Genomic DNA, 24,004 nt, shown 5'->3' on the forward strand with positions numbered 1-24,004 from the left:
TTTTGTTTCCAAAACCTTAAGCCTTAGTCTTCATGTTTCCAGCAATGTACAAATTTATTTTTACTCTCAGCTTGATCTAAATAGACCTTTTGCCTTTCTCAGTTGGCTTTTCAGCCTAATATCTCCATCTGGATTCTTTACTGTTCTTTTACTAGTACTTGAAATTTCCTTCTTGTGGTCAGCCTATAGACTTCCAGATAAGATATTTTGCTGCATTTGCCTGGTATCTGTTTTTTTGCCTTATATTAACTAAGAGTAGCTAATAAATTCAAGTATATGTTTTGTCTTACCATTTTCTCCAAAAATATCACACTCAATAATTATACAAACTTGTTTCTCTGTTGTGTGTTCATTAATTGTCTGCACCTCAGAATTGCCATAAGTTGAAAAAGTAGCTTATATAACTTTACTCTGTTTGCAACTTGCACAAAAATCAAGGCAAAAATAGGGAGAAGTTGCAAATAAGATGGGCCGTGAAATAGATGGCTCAGAAAGAAAAATATGTAGAAGAACTTGAAATAGATGGGAGAAGGGTTATTTCAGAGCTTTCTCAACCAGTGACTCTAACTTTTTTATATTACTTGCATATATATTTTACATATTCAAGTCATTCACGATTAAATGGTTGGGGATTCAATATAAGATGTAGTCTAAACATGTGAGAATGTTTTGTGAGTAGAATTTCCCTCTATTCTGTAGCCCATAGTGGCTTTGTACAATAGGTATCAGAGTAGTAGGGTACACCAGAAGTCTGTGTTTACTAGATGCATATAAAATGCATTGTATTTTGCTCTACTTTTAAAATGTTTGCAATATCATTAATTGACGTAACTGATTCCCTTTCGTCTGTGTGTGAAAATGCTTTGATAAAAATCTGAAAATAGGTAGAATTTAATGTTTTAAAATTATTTTCTTGTAGGGACTGAATAATGTTTCTATTTCAATAAATTTTGTTTATTGAAATGGAAACAATCCTTACAGAGCAGAATCATGTTAACAGATTGAAAGGTGAAGCTTTGGGTCAAACACCTCTGAACCATGTAAAAGAATCTTTAATTTATATACAGGATCATTTATAAGTGGATTTTTGTAATTCTGGAAATTTTTGTTTGTTTCACTTAGGGTTATGCTGACACAAAAGATACTTTAGGTAAATGCATCCTCTCTTTGAGTGAAACAACCTCTGACAAAGGAGAGGGCGTTCTCCCGGCAACTCCCAGGCTACAGGCTGCTCTGCGCCTTCTCTTCTCAAAAAAGCAGCTGTAAGTAATGCTCTGTAGTGTTTCAGCACATCATCTCGTCTTGATGATGACGTGTTATGCTGTGTCTTGATTTGAAAGGTTGATTAATCAGTTCTGAATTTGGTACTTCCCACCCCATGTTAACCTTTAAAACTAATTTCTAACTATACAGCTCAAATTTTCTATTATGAGGGCTTTTTATATTTATTTTAAGTATTTGTTCATTTAGGGTTCGTTCTGTAGCAGCTAAACATTTAGCATTCCATGTTCTCAATGAAGAAGGGGCAAACCTGAAACGCCCATGCCTGGATAGTAATGTCCTTTCCAGCATTGCAAACTTATTTATTATAGAGGGAGCTATGGAGCTAAAATTGGATGATAAAATGAACTCAATAATTAAGGTTAGTAAAGTCTGTCTAAATTTTGCTCTTCTACCTGTCCAGTCTCTGAGTTTCCACTTTCAGAAAGTTGCAGTATTTGTACAAATTGCCGTGCTTCATAAAAAGAAATCTGTTGACGTATTCTTTCTGTGTGCACTGCAGCAGTAGTTCTTATGCTACCATTTGCAACACTAAAAAATATAATTCCTTTTTTTCTTCTCTGCAGAAAAGTTTTGATTGCCTGGTCTGTTATAACAATTTCATTCTGGATGGATAGAGTTTGATTATTTTCTAGGATTTTTTTCTGTATTTTTCCCCACAAAAACCATTTTTGCTAAAACAGGCACAAATAATTTTTAATACTTCATATTTTAAAACAGATTGCATACTTATGTCCGTGTTTACTTATTATTGCTGCTGTTGCAAAATGTAAAGCAAATCATGAGTATATGAGTCAAGGGAATATGTCTCTCTTTCTGTTTTTTCTTCTCCCTTCTATTCTCCTTTCTTCCTCCCTCAATACTTTCAGATTAACAATATGATAAGCAAATGCTTAGATGCTTGACTCTATTGCCATTTAAAAGTCCATCCCCATTACAGACTTAAAAGTATGTTCTAGAATTTCTGCATAGTGTTAAGATTTCTGTAGTCCTACATAAATTAGCCATTATTTGTTAGAAGTCTGCAGGTATGATGAACTAGAAACTGTTTGGTTTTCATATTTCCCAGATGTTATTAGAGATTTGTTGCAAAAAGATTGTAATCTAATCCATTCCTCTTACCTGTATGTGGGATCCCATCAAATACATTCTAATAAAGAATTCAGATATTTTTCTTTTGTACTTCCTGTTAGGAAATTTGTCTGGTTAACTTGTTCCATGGTAGCATACTGGATGGACATCTAATACTTTTTTACTTTTAGGCAGAAACTGTTGAAAAGCTGTATGATATTTTGACTTCTGATGCAGTTGACCTAGTTTTACGGAAGTCTGCAGCTGAGCAGCTGGTTGTCATTTTAGAAGGTAAAATTCTTCAGAAAATTTGTATTAATGTACTGGTCATTTGTGAGCTTGAGGTTTTTGCTAAGTTGTCTGTATGCTTGTGCTAAAGGTACACTTTGTAATTTTTATTTTATGAATTTCGGTAAGAAGAAGTGATTGAATTACAATGCAAATAAGCAGTCTTGGAGCATTATTTCACTTGGTCCATAACTGTAGAGTTTGAAATCTTGATGGTTTTATGCTATATGCTCAGACTCTAATTAAATAATGTTTTCTTCAAGGAATTTGGATTCTAATGAGAGAACATAAATTGTTTGCTATAGGAAGGTGAAATTTTAGATAATATTAGAAATAGCGTCAGAAAAATTTCCGCAAAAATGAGGAAGTGTATCTCCTTTGTCTCATAAAATACATGTATTTATGACTGCAAAAATTTTCAGGTGTTTCAAAATTGAAACAAAGCGTAAGATGAAATTGTGAAGGAAAAATTGCAGGACAATTTTTATCAGTACAAATTTCATATGAAGGATCATTTTTTAGTCATTAAAAAACAAACTAACCCAACTAAGTCAAATTACATACATTTTTGTTGTTTATCGTGTTTAATATTCTTAAACCAACTACTCTAAAAGGTCATATCAGTGGAAAATACTCTCATGATGATTAAGTGAATACCATTTTCAATTCCATATTAAAGTCTTTTAAAATATTTGAAGTGACATCCTTGTTTGACTAAAATTGAGTGCACTGGGATTACTGTAATTCTTCAACATAAGATTTCATGGGAATTTATGTTGTGTATTTAAGAATCTAGTGTTCAAGAGGCTACTGTAGTCAGATAAAAATACTTTGAGAAGGCTTGCCTTGCTAGAGATGTATATTAATGTTGATTGATTTTCAATAGTAGAAACTTTTTGTAGACATCAAGAGTTGGTAATCTTAGTAAACAATATTAATATTAAGCATTTTAATATTAAATTTGTGCATAACCAGTCGTTCTTGCTATATTTGCTTTTCCTACAGATACTAAAATGCATGACATTGTGAAAAGGTTAGGTGTGATAGAGAAGATATTGGCCTACCTTAATGAGTGTGTACGTGTGGATGGCAAGGTAAAAGTATCGTTAGAGGTTCTTCTTCTGTGAGCATTGTACAGCATGACAGTAGTAGAGTCTGCCTTTTTCTGCACTTGCAACACAGATCTTTCTGCAATAATGCTGCACTGAATACAAGTGTTTACTGACAATTATAATTGCAATATGTATTTTGTTCTAATTTTGATAATGCTAAGATTCTGGTTTCCCTACCTATGACAAGAGATATCCAGAGAATTGAGTATGATGAGGTTCTGGAATGTACCAAAACTTTCCTGAAAGATTTTTCACTAGAGTACATAAAAAATTGTAATGACCATTAAAAAAGCAAAATGTTATGTATAATAGTCTCTAAACTTAAATTCTGAAGCAAATTACAATTAAAAATGAGATGCAATTGTATGATGTGCTATTGTAAGCGTGTCAGATTTAATTTGACATATAAATAATTTTCAGACCAATAGAAGATGACTTCACCAGGAAGGGGGTCTTGGTGTAGATGATAGAGCTTTGTGTTTTTGTAATATATTGGTAATCTGATACTTGATTTTTTTCTTGAATTCATTATTTGAAATCATTTCATGTAAGCTCATTTAAGCTAGAAGGTGCTCAATGCGACGTCAGTGGATAAAAGTTTTTTGTTTTCTTGCATAGTATTGTTGCTGCATTCCAGGAGTCCAAACCTTGAGTTTTTTAAAAAAACACAAGAATTTTTATGTAGTAATGATTTTTTTTTCCAAAAATGTTCTGGGCAAAAGAGCTGCTTGATACTTAGTGGAATTCTGGTTTTTTTCAGACAAATGAAAATTACATTCTTCTTTGGAAGTAGCAGTTTTTTCCCCCAGATTATCAGTATCTAAGATTATATAATCTCTATAGCACTAAAGAATGTCTTGTCCAATTTATGATCACTTGTATAGAAGTACTGCCATAAACTATTGTAATGCAGTTGAAGAAATTGAAATATTGGGTTCCTCAGATTTCTGAATGTTGGGTTGTTGTTTTTTTTTTTTTAATATCAGTTTTATAGTATCTTCTTTAGAGAGAGAATGTGTTGTTTTGGTTTGGGTATTGAATAGATATTACTCAATAATAAAGAAGGACAAGCATGGGAAATGTATTACCCTGAGCAGTTTCTTCATAATCAAGTAAGGGTCAAGGTTGAACTTTTTGTGAAGGGCTAAAAATATTATTTTAAAGGAAGGGCTCAGGCAACAACTCTAGGGCTTGTGACATTAGGACACTATACTGAGGGAATCTAGTCCAGATCCTTGGTTCTACCCTTGAATGAGTTAAAAAAATTTCATCATAAAGGCAGTATCAAAGAAAAATCAACAAAAAAATCTTAGAAAAGTGTTCTTAGAAAAGTGGCCACTGAGAAAAGAAAATAAAAGAAATAGTAGAAATAAAAATCAGCATCTAAATAAGGCTTTATATATAACTGTGAAAAAGATTTTTTCCATACTAAATAAGTAGGAGCTTTCATTCATGTGGAATATATATAAAATGTGTTTGTTGATGCTGTTTACAAAACAAATTTTAAGGGCAGAAACTCATAGGCAAAGTAATGATACTGTGAAAGAAATACTCTCTTCTCATTTTTAGGAAACTGCTTTCCATTCTCATGATCTGACAAGCTGGGACTCAGAAAATTAGTGTGATATAATAAACTATTTATATTTTTTTAAATGAATAAACTTAGGTGGTTGTAAATACTTGGTGGTTTTTAAAATCCTTCATCTTACATATATCCTTCTTAAAATTCTGTAATTTGAAAGCAAATGTTGTAATTCTGTTATGAAGCCAGAGACCAATAAAATTACCATCAATTAATAATAGAATGAATCAACATGTAAATATTTTTTTTAAGACTATGCAGTTGTCATCTAGCTGAAATGTGCTTGTCAAAGAAGTTCTAGACTTCTGTTTTACAAATGATGAAATATATTACTTAATCTGTGTTAAGTGTACCATAATAAATTATACTGATAGTTGTGTTTATTTAATCTTTTTCTCTGTTCCCATAGCTTATGGAATCTGTAGTGGTACCGTGTCTGACACTCCTACGCAAAATTGTGTCTGCTGACCCAGAAGTTCGCCTGTCCCTGGCACAGCAACCTTCTCTACTGCTTTTGCTATTCAGAGGTGAGAATTGTGTTTCCACTGGAATACCCCGTCAAAAGATGGTTAGATGTTTAGCCAAATACCTTCTTAAGAACTTTGGATCACTTCATGATACCAGATTCTGATACTTAAAAGATAAATCACTGTGTGCTAGTTTTCCCATGTCATGGCATGTGTTGATGGTGTTGTCAGGAAATCATGGAAAGCAATTGCTTCTAACTAGTGTTCTATGTATTATTAGGTATCAGTTTTTTCCTAACATATTTTTAAATATCTTTTATTCAGTTTCCCTGATACTCCAAGGTGATCGTGCTGTTTTAACTGAAACTACAGTATTGCTTTGTCTTCTGTTGTTTGATGGAATAGCAAGAACAGAAACGTGGTATGAAAATCCACTTATTTAATAGCATATTGTCAAGACAAATTATAAGATTTTAGTATAAATAATTTTTTATATATCTCCAGACAAGTGCCCCAAACTTTTATATATCCAAAATTGCATATTTGTAGTCCAGATTGTTTTGATAATTGGGTTACATGCTCTGGAGGACTACATGGCACATTTTTGCACTAATACCTTAATATTAATTTTAAGTTTCTTTTTCAAAAATCCTTGATTGGTCTGTAATCCACCTTTTCCGTGAATGGAAACTACACAAGTCAAATAGCTAGCTGTAGGGCTTTTTAGCTTAATTAGAATTCTTCTATTTACTTCCCTTTTAATTGTAGCAGTTGTCTTTAAAGCAACAGACCTCAGCTTACAGCATTTTATTATTTAAAAGCTGCATGTGCGTGCAAAAATATGCTTTTAGAATTCACATACATTAAATATACTGAAAACAGTGTGTGGTTTTTCGCTAACAGAAAAAAGGAAACAAGTATGTGGAGTTTTTAATGTACAGTATATCTGCAGTGGGTATTCCATATGTGTGTGACTTAAGAAATATCTTAATATTGGATAATCATGAAGAAGCGTTGTTTATTAAAAAAAATTATTCACCAATGGGTTAGTAAAGATCTAGCTAAAGGAAGAAATAACAAGGAAATAACATGTGTAACATTAGGAGAAAATCAAATCTTAGAATAGATCATAATAACTATGACTTAACCTCTTGCAGGGCTGATGGTATAGCCAGTAATAATACTGAGGTACCTGCCTTCAGTTTACCTGTTGCTGTTGTTAGAAGGTATGTGTGGGTGTTAGTTGGTTGGTTTGTTCATTGGTTTTGATTGTTTTACAGTTTACTGCTGATTTCCCTTTGCTGTCCTTCCTGAAGTATGGAAGTGGAAGAATGAAGGGAAATCTTTATCAAAGCATTTTTATGATGATGAAATCAGCATTTTTAAATAGGGAATTTTTTTCTCCATGTCTTTGTTCTCTGTAGAAGAGTTTCAAAAACTTTGTTTGCAAACTTAGAAGCTGCTTGTAATAGAGCGTTTAACTTAAAAATGAGTAAACAAAAAACTCTTGCCAACCATGTTAAAAAAATTTTATTGCTATTTGTGTATTTTTAGGTATCATCTCCCAGTCAGGATCACTGCTCATCATGTAGTTAGTCCTAATACTGTTGTGGTGCCACTGTCTTCTGAGTGCTTGGCTATGAAACCCGTGACAGATATGCTTAAGATGGCTTGGAATCTGTCATGGTACCATGGGATTGAAAACCTACTGCAGCTGATAAATTATGAGAAGGAAACAGAAACGTGAGCCATTTTATCTTTCATTTTAAGTCCTAATATATCTCAGTTTAAGTAGTGTTTTATGAAGTTTGAATAGGTTTTCAACTTCAAACAGCAGTTCAAGCTGTTACTTGTTTGTAATTTAAACTTAAAGGTTCACATCTGAAGAAGATGAAGATATGTTGTCACAGCTAATGTTTAACCTAAATTGCATTTTTTGCATGAAGTCTAGAGCTTAATCTAACTTTTATTGATGGTCAGGCTAATTCCAAACAGTTTTAAATGGACTCTGTGGCTGTATTTCTTTATAGTCACTGGAGTTTCTTAGAGAACTGACTCTTTCTTCCTTCTATGTAGACGCCAGCGATAAAGTTGCATGAATTTCTCTTGATTTTCTTGAAGGTTTAAATTTCAAATAAATAATGGTAATACTAAGAATTAGTATTTAGGTATTATTTTTCTAAAGAACTCAAAACAGCTTATGATTTATATGTGATGGTGTTGTTTTTGGTTTTGTTTTAGATTTTTGTTTGGTTTTTTTTGAAGGTTTAATGAAGAAAGAATTGGCTAACAAAAATAATGTTTTATGCCAATTTCTCTTTTATCTTCTCAATTAAGCAGGAAGGGGAAGAAGTCAACACTCTGAAACAGCATGTAAAAATACTGACTGTTAATAATTTTTCTCTATGCCTTTTCAGATTTTTAGACTCTCTAAAACTTTCCCCAGAAGACATTCTTATATTGAAAGTAACTCACACAAACTATGGACTGCAGGATTGCCTTAGTTTGATCATTCAGGCAGCATCCCACAGCGATGTTAGAACTGCTCTCACTAGGCTTAGCTTCTATGTCTTGAATGACAGACTTGCATTAAAATGCAGTTTTGGGCCTTGTGGAACCACTTTGAAAAGCTCTGTTTGGCAGAAAGCAATGAACAGGTAAGCTATTGAGTACAAGAATCTGTTAAAGATTGTTATACTAAAATGGTATCATTTCTACTTTTCATATTTTAACTTTAAGGAATTGATTGTCAATGCATCTCTGATTGTGATATATATGCATATATATATATATATATATATAGATAGATAGATAGATAGATGTGTGTGTATCTATCTATCTATCTATCTATCTATCTATCTATCTATCATATGGGTTTTTGCCCCTCTCTTTGGGCCCCCAGGGGCTTCCCTGATGGGGGAAAGCCTCCTTTCTTTAGCAGTTTTGTGCCAGGGTTGAGAGACGCACAGGACTTTTCAGTCTTCAGGTTGCTGTTTATTGTTATCAGAAACTTGGCATGCTGTCTGCACCAGACTTAATGTGCAAGAAAACACAGCAAAAATGGCCTCAAGATGTACAGTTTCAAGGTCTTTTAAAGCTGTATCATCCAATGAACTCTTAAAATGTACTTTATTTCTACCTTTCTACCAATAACTCATCCCTTGTCTGTCCACGTAACCTCTATACTGTGGCTTCCTGTGGCCAATCACCCTGTGCCACCATCACTGCAGAAAATGGAGTAGATGAAAAAGAAGAAGCAGCTCAAGATGACGCCCAAGATCCTCCATCTTACCTCCTATCTACCCCTATACTAAAATCCCCAAACTCTTAAATTTCTCACCCTGTGACAAACTACAGTACTCTCTATTATCTATTTCACACTCTTGTAGACTATAGTCTATCCTGAAGTCTTGGAAGCCCTCTCCGTGGGCAAAGGTCAAAGTCAGTGCTTCTCAGAGCAGATAGAGAAATATTCCCTGTGCCCTGGGTTCCAGCAATCATATGCCTGTATATTTATATATTATAGATCTATATCTGGGCTGACAGGAACCTTAGGCAGTTTAACAAGGGGAACTGCAGAGTCCTCCACCTGGGGAGGAGCAAGCCCATGCCTCTGGGGTGAACCAAGTTGGAAAGCCTCTTTGCAGAAAAGGACCTGGGGGTCCTGGTGGGACACCAAGGTGAAAATGAACCAGAAGTTTGTCCTTGCAGTAAGAAAGGCAAATGTTATACTGGGCTGCTTTGTTTTTTACAATTAAACACTCCACTTTAGGAGTGTTAGCAGCAAGCTGAGGCAGGTGATCCTTCTGTTCTATTCAGCACTAATCTGGAGCTCTGGGTTCAGTTTTGGACTTGCCAGCATAAGAGGGAATCATATGGAGCACACATACTGCGCAGAATCCAATGCAGCACCACAAAGATGATGAAAGACTGGAATATCTTTCCTTTGAGTAAAGGATGAGGGAGCTGGGACTGATAAATATGGAGGAAAGAATACTCAGCATGAGGATCTTATCAGTGTGTGCAAGTACTAGAAAGAAGGTTGGGCCAGGTTCTTTCTAGTGGTGTTCAGTGAGAGAAGCAATGGCCACAAACTGAAACACAAGAGGATCCCTGTGAACATCAGGAAACACTTTTTTACTGTGAAGGTGACCAAACACAGACACAGGTTGCCCAGAGAGGTTGTAGCATCTCTATCCTTGGAGTTCCTCAAAAGCTTTCTGGTCACAGTCCTGAGCAACCAGCTGCATGTGTCCCTTCATAAGCAGGTCCCTTCATGACCAGGTGACCCCTGCAAGTCCCTTCCACTCTCAAAGATTATGATCTTGCAATTTACATTCACAAAACCATCAAATATTTACAATTCTATATTTAAATTAAGGGCTATTTGAAATGCATAGGTAAGCTTTGATATTATCATCAAATACTAGTATTTAATAGGTAATTAACTTTTTATTTCCTCTGTGTGACCCTGCTCAGATTTCTCTACAGTTTACTAAACAAAATTCTACTATTACTGCATGCAAATAGATTTTTAAATATGCATGACTATTTTGCATAATAATAACAACAATGTTAACATTATATTGCATATATTTATGTATCATAGATTAATGCAATTACACATTTGCTATATGTGTAATATGCATATTTACTCTGCATAATTAAACTTTTGTAGGTGACTCCAGTCCTATTAGTCTGAGATTTTAAATGCTCTTTTAAAAAGTTACAAGTATGAAAACTTTTGTTTGTGTTGTAGGTTTCTACAAGTGCTTCCAGCTTCTGTGGAGGATGAAAAGCTTTTGGTAGATGTCCTAAGATTTTTTAACAAATTGCTTAGAGAGCAGAAATCAAATCTGGAATCAGATCATCTAAAGTGGATCTTGAAATCATTGCTTAAAAATGTAAGAATGGGGTTGCTGTATATACTTACATGATTTGATTGACCATATAACTGTACTTGCACACATGTATGTGTACCTGCAGAACTGCATGAGGGTGTGCTTAGCTACATAGCATCCACTGTCTTACAAAGGATGTTCTGTGTTAAATGCAATCTGCATGAGCTTGCATTTTCCCATTTGCAAATACAATCTAAGCATTTGTGGAAAAATGCTCATAGACTTAATTTCAGTTACTTATAGAGTACTATGGGTACTTCAATTTATATCACTATCTGGGAAGCCTATAATTTTTTTGGCCCATTCAATACATTAATATAAAACCTTAAAGCCATTTGATATGAAGTCTTTCAAAGAGCTGAGAAGTCCAAAATGCAGCCTGAACTAAATTTGTTATGGTGTGTTTTCTGGTTGTTTGTGATCTATTTTTTATTGCTGGTTATTGCTGTATTACTTTGAGTTTTCTTTCATCCTTCATAATACACTGTCTTCTTAATGCCAGGATATTTGAAAGGCCTTAACAGTAGATTTTTTTATGGCATTTAGTAGATTTGAGATTCAAGTTAGTGGTAGGGTTATAGCAATTACAGGAATTTTTCACTAAACTTTTTGCAGTTACTTCTTAGTTAAGTAATAATGGAATTTCTGATTTATAATGTGTGTGATTTGCAAGTTTTCAACAGAAAAAATGGCTTTAAGGAAGGCATTAAAAGAGGATTTAAACAATGCATTATGTGACTATATTTTTTTATTCTTTTAGCAGCCAAAATCCCTTATGGGCCTTCTGGTGCGACAAGATTCCCAAGTGCAGGATGAAATGGATGAAACACAGGCTGCTGTCAGGCAACAACTGGATAAAGAACTCATTCGCCTTTTTAACCTGCTGTTAGTTTATTCCATGTCAGTGACTGACAGGTACAGTGCAAATGGACTGTATTCTGGATTGGACTCTGTCATTCTGACACCCATTACTGCTGAATTTTGGTCACAATTTGAATGTTACATCATGGCTCAGTTGCTCTGAATTGTGAATTGCTCTTGAAATGAAAATCAACTTTAGATATTCCTTTTGACAGTAAATAAGGAAATTAACCAGGAAATTTGAAAGACAGTGTGCTAGTGGTCACTTAACAAATGGATAATTAAATTGATTGCATGGATAAGATGGGCTATTTCTTTTTTGCTGCTGCAAATTTGCATGAGCAAATGATAACTTAATTGATTTTGTAACATGTATTTATAGGAAAGTAAAACATTGGAATATTGGAAATAGCGGTAAATGTTTATTTTCATTGAACTCCTTTTTGACCTGTTTGCAACAGCTACTTTTAGCATGAAGTTCCAACCTTTTTCTGTCAATTGAACAAACACAGAAATTAATTTACCATATTTTTTCTTCAAATTTCTCATAAAACCTTTCCCACACTAAATCACTCCATCCAGATATATCCTAATAGCTAATGACATTTCAGTTTAAGATAATATTTGATTATTTAGTGTCACAATATACCTTTGTGAAAATATTTTCAAAATGTTATCTTTTTCATTATTTCCACTTGGTTATTTTCTAAATGTTTTGACAGTGGGAAAATGGCATATTATAGAAATCCATGCTAGTTATGTATCTCACACTCCTTAATTCTAGATTTATTGTTTTATGCAGGAATTGTTTTTAAACTTGTCTCATGAATCAGAACAAACATGAGTGTAACAGGCCATACATTTAAGAGTTGGACTTGATAATCCTTGTTGGTCCCTTCAACTTAGAATATTCTAGACATTGTGTGATTCTGGAACGACTGAGTTTTGCAGCTCTTCTCACTGTGTCATCTGTTGTCCTCAACCACTTGCTCTTTATTTAGCATGCTTCTTAATAATTATAGCTCATTTGTCTTTTTTTAAGCAACCTCATTGTAATCAGATGCAATATTATGTTTTCAGAACGGGGGTAAAGCTGGAAATGTTCATATTACTCTTTGCATAATGTAATATTAAGTAATTGAGATGCTGAGCCTTGCAGGGTAACAGTAAGAAGAATGAGACATAGGCCTTTTTCAAAATGATTCTTTGTAACAGCTTCATATTGATGGTTCATCTGTTTTGTTTTTTACAATTAAACCAGAGAGAGCTTGGAACTTGCTGGCTTGTTCAGAACAGAGCTGGCTCTGAAGCTGCTTCAGTGCTTAAGGCTAACAGATGCACCACATTTTTATGGGCTTCCATCACTGGAGAGAACATTACAAGGAATGGTTCATGTTACTGCACTTCCAGGCTGGAGTACCTATTCTGCTGCAGTTGAACCTGTCACAATTTGTAAGAAATATTTAACAGGTCTTCTTGAGGTGAGTAGCTTATGTTCTTACTTAGTTTTTGGTTTGAATGCTGGTAAAGAACTGTGTAATTAATGACAGTATGCTTTTTACAATGTACTTTTATTGAATGTCATCAGTAGCAATAGGTGTGGGAAAGATGCTTTTTCCTGCTAAGTAAGTAGGAGTTATATGGAGACTAGATTGAGTGATGTGTGTCTGTAGTTGTGAAGATGGGTTGTATTGCATGTGCTTTCAATCATTGGTTTAAGAGGTAATACAAGGGGACTGTAGTTCTAAGCAAGTTAAAAAAATATATGTGGTGTTTTTAATAACTGAAACTCCAAGAGAAAAAATCCAAGTTAACTTCCCCCAGGCAAAATTCACATATGAAAGGTGATCTGGGAGAAGATTAGCTTGTAGGTTAACACAGAGAAAGCAGAAAAGAGGTAATTAAAGATGCTGCAGTTTTTGGAAAGACAAAATTTCATTCTTATTTTCAGTGTTCTTCTATGTTTGCCAAGTCTGTGGATGTGGTAGACAGCTAGCTTTTCCTCCTGAAGTTATATCTTTTGAAAAGTCCAATTTTCTTAAAAGGAAATGCATAGTGCTGACTTTGTTTGTTTAATACATATTCAGTAATATACTTTTAGAAGTTTTTAATTTCAAATACCAGTGCATATGATGAAAAAAGATAAAGTGTTTTAGGGGCCTTAACTTGCCTAGATTTCTTGAGTAGGAAGAAATAAACATTTTAGACTTGTTTGACTAGATGAGCTCTGTCACTTGAAGTCTAGACTAAAAATGGCACAAAGGTTCTCAAGCAAAAGAAAGATTATTATTGGAAAAAATAATAATACATATTATGGCATAAAATTAATTTGTGATAAATAAGCTTTTGTTCAGAAGAATTAGGCAGCTTTATTTGGCCTAAATATGAAAGTAAATGTGGGTTTCTATTAGAGAAGGATGGAGAAAATGGGTAAAAAAAAAAAAATTTGTAGGCTGGGATACTGAAAAAAACAATAACAGCAAAAATACCGAGGCTTAAATCACCGTGTTTTGTGCAGAAAAGTCTAGAAGTGTATCTTATAAGATTATTATTTTTTAAAAAGTATTTTGGGGGATATCTTGTTGAAAACTGCATGCCTTTTAATATGCATGGTTACTTATTTGGTCAGACAGTTTATTCTATGTTAGGCTCCACTGACTTTTATTTCTGTTTATTAGTATTTGATATAGAAAGCTGATAAATTTCTTCAAATCACAATGTAATATATAAATAACACTTTCTCTTGAACATTGAATTTTGAAAAGAAATTTTGTTTTTAATTCCAGACATAGCAGAAGAAACTCTGGTTAAAATAAATTACCTTTGAGGTCCATGAAAAGAAACACTGAGGTTTCTATTCAACTTAGAGCTTACTCTTAAGCTTGGCTGTATTCTTCATTTGAATAAAAACCACCATATGACCAAATTACTCAGAAATAAAGAAATTATTACAATTCAGCTAGAAATCTATCATCTTTCCATGAGTTTAAATTATGATTCAGTGTTTAAGAAAGTTTGTGTGCTGTTTACAGTAAAACTGTTATGAACTTGTACCCCCACTCTTAGGTCATCTCATCATTTTATGTTGAGTGGGGGGGAAATGCCATGTCCTTCATGGGAAAAGGTGTGACAAAAAGCACAGTCCTTTGCTTGCTTCACTTATCTCACGAAATGATGGCTCAAGCCAAGGATACGGTGAGTGCATTCCTGTTGTCCTTATCTCATCACTGGTGGAGGGCTATGCAGAGAGATTTTAACTGCTGAAGTTCTATGATAACTTTCTGTCGTGGTTTTGAAATGATACTCTCCAACTGAGTAGTCCTGCTAAAACCACACCACTGCTTACTCTTCCTTCCCCTCCAACTTTAAGCACAAAAGGCAGAAAAACCCCCACATTGATCTCATTTGGTCTGGAATCTTAGATAAATGTACAGGACGGAGTATAGTATATAAAAAAGCTGAAGAATCACTTTTAGCCATACTGAAATTGTTTTGTAAATAAGTTTGTGGATTTTGAAAGGCCTTCTTTCAGAATAAGTATAATTTCCTTTTTATAAAAAAAATGAAGCATTGGGATTTTCTATAGGGTAAATAAATTTAAGAATTTATAACATCATTATTTCCTCAACCTCACAGACAACAGGCTTTCTAAACCTATGCTTAAACATTCACGTACATAGGGCTTTCACAGTTGTGTATATATATAGGAAAGAATATGTACATGCATGGAAAAAGGATTGCCAGATAAAAGGAGCTATCATTACATTCTAGCAAAATTCATATTGTGCTTTGTGTTCATGTACATGTTTGAGGGCTAGATTTGTCAGCTTAGGAAGATAGCCTTCATCCTGTGTCGCTCTAGAGCCCCACACGGTGCAAAGCCCCAGGGCTCAACTAGAAGTCTTCTTTAGTTAAACTTCTTTATTGAAGCAACATGTTGCTTTTATAGTTTTACAAGATACTTATATTTACTTAATAAACACATACACTGCCCGTTGGTCATAAAGAAGAAACAAAACTTTCAATAGGTAAAAGGAGCCATGTCACTGTGTAAGCCAACCAAAGTCCAGATTTCTTTGCTTACACTTTTTTCTCTCTCTTGCTTCTTGAGAGAGATATGAGGCTATCCTTATCTTCAGGAAGCTTTTGCTGGCTCACAAGAACAGCACAGAAATTTTTTCCTACAATTCTGAAGCAGTTGAAGCAAATTCAACAATTAATTATTATTTCAAAGATTTAAAAATCCAGTCTTACTAATATCTGTGATAGCTGCAAATGAAGACCTTTCTTTATGATCTAGCATGCATGTAACTAGAAATTGCAGTGTACCTGCTTCTCCAAATTCCAGGTGTCTCTTTCTTCAGTTCTCTACTCCTTTTTCAAAATACAAGGTACTGGAAGAGTTTATTCAAACTGGGAGGGGACAGAGCTTTAAGTACACTGCAGGGAGACAGCAGCCTCCAAAGACTTAGGTCATAAAGGCATAGATGAAGGTGTGGACTCGATTTTTTTAGTATCATTGTTATAGAGTAATATACATAGTAGCATAATGATAAGTTTTATTTTCTTATGTTTCTAAGTCATACTCTGTGATTGACAGTGTTTTTGTTTAGTCTGTACTAATAATTTTTAGTCTCAAAGAAATTTTAAAACCAGTACAATCATGTGGTTTAGTATTAAATCCTTATGGGAAGAGAAATACAAAATTATCCTTCCTCTACGCAGTTATGCAAAACTGTTTTAGTAGTTGTTGGTAGCTCATACTATTAGTACACTGGCATGGATTGAAAGATTTATAAAATAATTTCTTAATTTGTTTTCTTTTTGCTAATCAGGACTGGATATCTCTTTGGTCTTTGCCGTATGATAGTGGTGAAGAACAAGTTCTGTCTCATCTAGGTCTGGCATGGCTGGTTCCTTTATGGGTAGATAGAGATCCTGAGGTTTGTTACTGTGATATTAACTTGATATCTTATTTTGACTCTAAAGTATTAGAAAATTTTTGATTCATTAATGTATTTAATAGTAGAACTGCTGTTCCAAATTCTTTAGAATGTTATTAACTATATCCTAAATAGCAGTAATAATACAGTAGGGAAAGTGTTTCCACATAAACATCATCTAAGAAATCCTTCCTTATGTCTTCTGTCTTCTATGCTTTCATTAGTCACTCACTATCATGATTCATAGGCAGTTTTCCTTGTCATTGCTGTAACTTAGCTGCAAAGAAGAAACATTTACATTAACTAAAAATTCAGAGCAAATGTGTTTAATGGCAAGCTGTTAAATTATATGAGTTTGCTAAATGGACCTGTTTTCAAGTGGTAAAATATGAAGAATATTAAAGACTATCTTTCTTAGTTTTGAATACTTAAAAATAATTTTGTTTATTCACAAAGTGAATTTAGTTGTGATTGTGAGTGGAGAGCAAGAGAAGTATAGGGAAAGAGGTTGTTACTTTTGAAATTATTACCTTAAGCTCCAGATTCAGTTGATAATACTTAATAATAATTAAACAAAATATTGCTAATTACTGTAAGAAATACCACTTTCTGTTGTGCTTATATGTACTAGGTCAGATTTACAGCACTTGGAATAGGATCAGCTCTTACATCTATTGAAATAGGATGCATTGCTTTAGCAGAAAGCTGCCAGAATATTTCAGGAGGCCTGTGGGGAACAGTGATAAACATCCTTCTGGATCAATCTGAATGTAGCATGGTACGCAGAGAGGTATGTTTCTTTTGTCCTTCTGCTGTTGTAGATTGACAAGTTATTTTTGATTATGGAGAAAAAAGATTTTGTATTTTTTATTGTATATATCATCTGATGCTGCGCAACATCTGCTACTTTGCAAGTTAAACACTACCTGATTAATATAAATGTTTAGCTCTTTATTTAGGAATTGCATAAGAAGGAACAAATACAGATTACTTATTTCAAAACAGAAATGATATAAACAATATAAGTGAACTTATAAAAACTCCTAAGGCTTACTCAGTAAGATAAATAGGTTGCTAATGTGTAACTAATCAGCATGATTTTAATCGCTGCTTTGTAACATTTATGAATACTTTGGTACAAACTCATCACCTGCAGTAGATATGTATTCATTGCAGATATGAAATAATCTAATTTGTCTAGGCACTAAGATTTACTGGTGAGAACTGAAGGTCTGTACTATGGTAGAACAACACATAGAATTGTATGTTGATGAATTTAAGCTCTGTACATTTTATTTGCAATTTTTTTACAGCTGTAGTTCTAAGGTTTTCCTTCTGTTGTAATCAATAAGAAATAAAAGCTCTGACACTTGATGACTTTTTTTTTCCCAGCTCTATTGCTTAACTAATTTTATTTTCCAAAGTAATATTTGAAATTATATCTCAAAATGCCTTTAATAATCTATTCTTCATTATTTTATTTAACTTCAAATATTGTCTCTTACAATATTCTCTTAAGAGTCACATCATTGACAAAAGCTTGACAAAATATAAAGGAAAGGAATTTCACTCCATGCACAGACATGTGAAGTGTGTGTAATATAAATTAGGAAAACAAACACGCTGTGTATTTATAAAAAGGAAAATATTTGAAACACGTCTCTGTCCAATGTGTTCACCACATTTTCCCAATTATTTTTTAATAATTAAAAACCCCAAAACATAAGGACAGTAGGGTGACTGGTCATAAACAGTAGGTTTATCTAGGTTTTTCTGTTCAGGAATTTTTTTCCCCTAGTACTTCCTGTACTTTTAATGCTTGTTCTGTAGGATTGACTGTACTGGAACAGTGATGAAAGTATTTTATAAATAAATTTGTTTCCTTGTGATTTCCGTCCCATCTTTTCCTTGTCTTTTTTTTATACTAGCCTGCTCTTGTGCCATGCTCTAATGGCATCTCTTGTAAGTGAAGTTTCAGGGCTTTGAAGCAACATCCGTCTAATTATTTTTTCCCAACATGAACATGAGAATTCAATGTATTTCAGCATATATCTGAAGCAACTGAACAATATGTAGATTGTACTCTTCAGTCTGATGTGTTTTTTGAAGTGTGATGGCTAGATGGCAATATTGATACTTTAATTTCTTTCAGGCTGCTTTTATTCTACAAAATCTACTTGTGATTCCAATCCCAACAGAAGACACTAAAGATTGTATTTGGCAAGTGAGTAACTACTATTACATTTGGTAACAAAAGTCATAGTGTTACAGAGAAATGTCATTTGATATGAAAAGTTGTGTCAGAATACCTATAAAATATGAACTCAAAAAATTGCACGTGTAAGGTCACGTTTTGGAAAGAGAAATGAATAAATAAACTCTCAAACTTTCAGCAAGCTTAATAAAACAACTAAATTTAGATTACATATATGTTGCATTTCATGAATGTAGTATCTTTGGGTTCCTAGGAAACTTGCTTACTTATATGGTATATCATTAATATTTTAGGATATAAATTGATAATTTATTTTCCGCACACTTAGAATGCAGGTAAAACATGATTTGAGGGGCATGAGGAAGAGGAAATTCTGTTAATGTGATGCTTATAAAATGTTTTGAAATAAAGATGAAGCAGTTTGCCACTTAGGTCAATTTAAATGCTTCTAGAAGAGAACCACTTGCTCAAAGCAAGGTAAACTAGACCAGGTTGTTCAGAGCTGTTTCCAGTTGGATTTTGAGTTTCTTCAAGAATGGAGACTCCACAGTTGCTCTGGGCAACTTGTTCTAATGTTTGACTACCCTCAGATAGAAAGTTTTATTCTTAGGTTTAAATAGAATTTCCTGTATTTTAGTTTTTGTTTAATGCCTTTTCTTCTGTAACTGGATACCAGTGAGAGGAGTCTGTCTCTCTTTACCTGCTCTTATCAGATATTTATCAAACTGATAAGATGCCCTGGAGACTTTTCCAGTTCTGCTCTTGAGTCAGTCATCTTATTTTAGTCTCAGAAAGTCTGGTTCATTGTACATCAGGATATTTGGATCTTAGCTTCCAATTTTAAACATTTTTGTGACTTTGATATCTGTTTTTAATGTCTGTCTTGCTCCTTTCAGTGTGTCAGATTACCTATATGGGAACAGTTTATATTAGTTTTTGAAGAAATTTGCAGATGCAGCAATATTATATTTTATCTGTTCCTTTCTGCAGAAGATCAAGTTAGTGTTGAAAGGCATTCCAGCTGTTTTACCAGGATAAGTTGCTATGAATCTATGATTCAGCTGCACCCAAAATCAATTATGCTGTTTTTTGAAGAGTTGAATTGTACAGAATGTCTCATCTTTTCTTTATATGTAATCATAAAGGAAGATGTGGAAGCAATTTTACAAATCTAGCCCTTGTTTCAGTCTTACTACTTCTAATTTATCAATATAAATAGTAATTGTTTTAATTCATAATAGTAGGGAGTTACAAAAGGCCAGCCATTTTAACTTGTCAATTTAGACTCTATTAAAAGTTTCTTTTTAGTCTTATTTTTAAAAAGTCAATTACTATGGTGAGGTGACAAAAATTGAATCCAGTTGCACAATTCTGGATGAATTCCAGTGCAATTAAAAGAAGCTTTGAGTCAACATGATTCTTACTAAGAACTGCATTTAATGGAAATTGCTCATCACTTCATAAGTGTTCATGCTGAAAGATATTATCAAACAACACTTCATAGTTGCTGGTAAATTAAAACTGTTCAAAATAAAAACAACAATTAAAACTGTAGCATACCACTATTATAAAATTTTATATTTCAGAGTAACTTTTTTCCCTTGCACTGAATAAGGTGATTTCTGTTTCCTTTAGTGCCAGGAAGAAAAGGAGGGCTATTAAGTGGATCTTGGTGAATAGAAGGAATACTGTGCTAGAGCCAAATTAGAACATTACCATTTTATTCATCAGTCAAGTAGGACTGGAAAAGGAAATATAAATAGAGTTTGTAGGCCAGTATCTTCATGACAATGTCTCCAGTGTTACTTTTGTGTAGCTGATCTGCTTTATAATATTTCACTTTGCTATGTCACTTAAAAAAATTCCTACACTGCTCTTTAATCATGAGTAAAGTCAACTTGTGTAAAGTACCCTAAGAGTGAAGCAGACTCTGTTGTATAAAGATTGCTGAAGTCAGAGCACTCTGTCAATGTAATCTATGAGTAACTTTTTCAAGGCCCCCCATTGTACAATGAAGTATCTGGCATAGCTTTTGGAACTGCCAAAGACAATCCTGGGTAATAAAATTTGGACTAAGTTTATCAGTATTTCCTAAGTTTGCACTTGCCATAGTCAATATGGCTGAAGTCAATTGGTGACAGTGTATGAGTAGAGTTTTATAATTAATCATAAATAATGTAATTGAAGTCCTACATTCTGCTCAGACTGTTCATTGTACCTCATTCTCCTGTAGTTGGTTTAAAAGGTGAAAATAGTTTCTGTATTACAAAAACCAAAAAAGAATGAGAGTAACAAACTAAAATTTTGGTGATAACTTATCTTGTGATAGAAAGTAGTATTACTGCTTCTACTATATTTGGTTTTGGGTTTATTTTGTTTTATTGGGAAATAAACTTGTTTTCAGTGTCAATGAAGGGATTGGGTGAGAGTCTCTTAAGGATAAATAGTATTTTCAAATTCCTTATTTTCAATTGATCCAGCTCTGCTCTCTCCTGACTGCCAAAGAAGGTTTCTAATTAACGCTGAAAGTTTTTCTTTCCATAATTTTCACTAGTTTATTTTTGAACTACTGCAGGATGCCCTCTAATACTGCCTTTCTGAATGATACTGGTTTGAATATTTCTGAGTTCTTCTCCCTTCTTTGCACTTCTAATTTTTATGGTCAGTCTAAACCGGATTATGTGTCACTTAATCAAACTCTTTGGTTGTGTTAGCATGGAAAACACTGAAGAAACTTTTAACAAAGGTAGTCAACTTAAACTGTTTATTTGAAATATGACTAGAGTCCATTATCTTAGGGTATAAATCCACTGCTCTAGGGACTTTTCCCTGATGTCAGAATTAAAAAGAAATAATTGAAAACCATACTTCAAAGAGAATTTTTTGGTTATGTCTTGTTTTCTAAAGAAATCTTTTCTCATAGAAGACTGACATAGCTAGATCTAGTACAATGACCCTATACTTTAGGGCAGGAGGATTTTTTCAGGATATTTAGTCTTATCTAAGTGTTTTCGCCTAAGGAAAGCTTTTTCATTGCTTAATATCTGTAAGTAGAAATAAATGAGACATTAAAATTTTAAAGACTATTGATACATTTACTGTCTTGAACCACTCATTTACAGCTTTTCATGAGTTTTTACTTAACTGTTAGCACAGTTCTCAGGAGATAAATAGCTGTTTGATTTTGCTAAGTCATTAAAGCTTTTGTAAAATACTACAATTTAGCTCAATGTTAAAATCTGAATTTCATTTTTGGGATTTATTAATTACACCCTGTAAACCATTGTACACACATACACATAGCATTAGCCTTCGGGTGGGTTTTTCTGACCATTTATTCTATGTAAAACATTTCCTTAAAGTAATGATGTCTGTGAATTTCATGTCTTCAGGGTCCTTGTGTACATGATGAAGAATCTGGCCTCTCTCAGACAGGGATACCTGCTCTTAAAGCCCTTTTGTATCACTGCCAGTTCTATGAACATGTGAATCAGATGGTGAAACGCTGTTACCTAGGATGTTACATGTTCGATTTGAATTCTTACAAGGAAGACAAGCTCAGCATAGAAAAAGGTGGTACGACTGGTAAGTGATGTTGATGTAATCTTCTGGTATTTGAAACCTACTTAAATAAAGTGTAGTTTTGAGTAACTTACCTCCAATAATTCTTGGAAATATATAAACCCTGCACTTAAATATGTTGTAAAGTCAAAAGATTGCTGTGAGGATTTAAGTAGATAAGTCTCGAGTTTAACATGGCTCAGAAAAAGTTCTGAGCTGTTATGTACATCTTCAGAAAGTTGAAAATTGAAAAGATGCAATTGGTTCTGCAGTAAATTTTCTTGCAAAATATTGGGGGTAAAATAACTGTTAACAATTTCCACTTTATGACATCCAGTCAACTTTCATTCAAGGAAAATTTGGGTGAAAGAAATACATGAACTTCATTTAAGATTCCTGTTTCTTGATGTGTTCAACTTCAAGGTTAAGTAGGAATGGACTTTAATAATCTGAATCAAGTTGCATTCTGAGACATCAGATATAATAAATTCTTAGACTGATGGAATGTAATACTCAGTTGGGATTTGTTTATTTTTAACCTGTATTCCCTTGGAATATCTCATCTAACTTATATTTACTAATAATTTGTTGAGACGTATTTCTAAGGCTCACTGTGATGCATTGTGGAGACACACTTCCTTGTCCTAATAATACTGATGATTGTAACTTTGGAAAGCTAGGGGACTTTTCAGAGATCAATTATTAAAAGCTTTCATGGGGAAGAAAATTAATGAGTTTTTTTCTTTTCTTTCCTTTTTTGTGGGTGTAAGTTTCCATATTTCCATCGTTTAAGGCTGCTGATTTAAATAGTTCTTTTTAAGTCTGTCTTGGATAAAGAACTTCAGACAGAGTTGTTTAGAGAATCCCTTCCACTGAGCCACAAGGTTCAGGAAGGACCCACTTGCTCTGTAAATACCTCCTCAGAGAGGAGCCTGGCCTGTGGCTGGATTCAGTTCTAGACCCTGACATTTTCAGGGGTTTAAATCTAAGGCGTTGTAGATGTGTTTGAATCTTTGTCTTACTTTATCTTTTATGATTAAGGATGGCAAACCAGATACATTTATATAAAAATTAATGACTTACTATGATAAATGACTAGACAAAAATATCATAATCAGAATTATTTACTACATAGTATAGAAGCTAAAACAGCTAGTGTAGTTTAGTGTACTATATCAAAGGAATTATATTAAAGCAACTATATTAAAGCTGGCAAAAAAGATGCAATTATTAAATAGAGGTTGATGTTACTCCCCCATACCAATGACCCTGGCAAATCTTTCGCTCAGCCTGGAGTGACTGGAAGCAGCATCCCCACCCCAGGGAGGAATCTCCACACACACTCCAAGGAGTATTTTAGAAAAACCTGCTATTTGTAAGTGGGACTGGACTTCCAGAGTTTAAAGTGATTGACTGTCAGTCATATGTCTCAGGCCAGCTGGACCTTAGGATTTTTAGATAAGAAGTGGTAGACATGATAAAGTATCCTTCAACTCTCTATTAGGGTGTTTAACTTTTGGGGTTGATGAGTCAGGCTGGTTTAGAGTAATCGAAAGCAGCATGACACCTCCTCTCAGTTCACCACTTACAGCTTTGCAAAATAAAGCATTGTTTGAGTTGTTTTGCACATTCCAGGCCAAGCATCCTGCTGCATTCTGCATTTGATAAACCTGTTTCAGAGGCATGAACAGAATAGGAATGTTACTTCCTCAGCTAAGTTAT

The 24,004-nt window shown here is 33.7% G+C and overlaps 1 protein-coding gene across 10 annotated transcripts in view; it reads left to right on the plus strand.

Moving 5' to 3' along the window:
- RTTN (rotatin) overlaps window positions 1-24,004 on the plus strand; it is a 78,871-nt gene that overhangs the window by 23,632 nt on the left and 31,235 nt on the right. For 9 of the 10 annotated variants that reach the window (XR_014952841.1, XM_031503992.3, XM_085571874.1 and 6 more), the window contains 17 exons: window positions 1,123-1,262; window positions 1,471-1,642; window positions 2,544-2,643; window positions 3,646-3,734; window positions 5,744-5,861; window positions 6,126-6,222; window positions 6,959-7,027; window positions 7,356-7,544; window positions 8,219-8,458; window positions 10,561-10,705; window positions 11,463-11,617; window positions 12,825-13,044; window positions 14,630-14,758; window positions 16,399-16,506; window positions 17,138-17,296; window positions 18,659-18,730; window positions 22,114-22,306. Coding sequence is in view for 9 of the 10 variants with exons in the window: in XM_031503992.3 (XP_031359852.3) it covers window positions 1,123-1,262; window positions 1,471-1,642; window positions 2,544-2,643; window positions 3,646-3,734; window positions 5,744-5,861; window positions 6,126-6,222; window positions 6,959-7,027; window positions 7,356-7,544; window positions 8,219-8,458; window positions 10,561-10,705; window positions 11,463-11,617; window positions 12,825-13,044; window positions 14,630-14,758; window positions 16,399-16,506; window positions 17,138-17,296; window positions 18,659-18,730; window positions 22,114-22,306 (2,395 nt within the window). In the remaining variant the exon portion in view is untranslated. The remainder of the gene's footprint in view (window positions 1-1,122; window positions 1,263-1,470; window positions 1,643-2,543; window positions 2,644-3,645; window positions 3,735-5,743; window positions 5,862-6,125; window positions 6,223-6,958; window positions 7,028-7,355; window positions 7,545-8,218; window positions 8,459-10,560; window positions 10,706-11,462; window positions 11,618-12,824; window positions 13,045-14,629; window positions 14,759-16,398; window positions 16,507-17,137; window positions 17,297-18,658; window positions 18,731-22,113; window positions 22,307-24,004) is intronic. The other variant, XM_085571873.1, reaches the window with a different exon arrangement.

This window comes from Lonchura striata, chromosome 2 (genome assembly GCF_050655825.1).
Source record: "Lonchura striata isolate lonStrDom1 chromosome 2, ASM5065582v1, whole genome shotgun sequence".
Classification (NCBI taxonomy): Eukaryota; Metazoa; Chordata; class Aves; order Passeriformes; family Estrildidae; genus Lonchura; species Lonchura striata.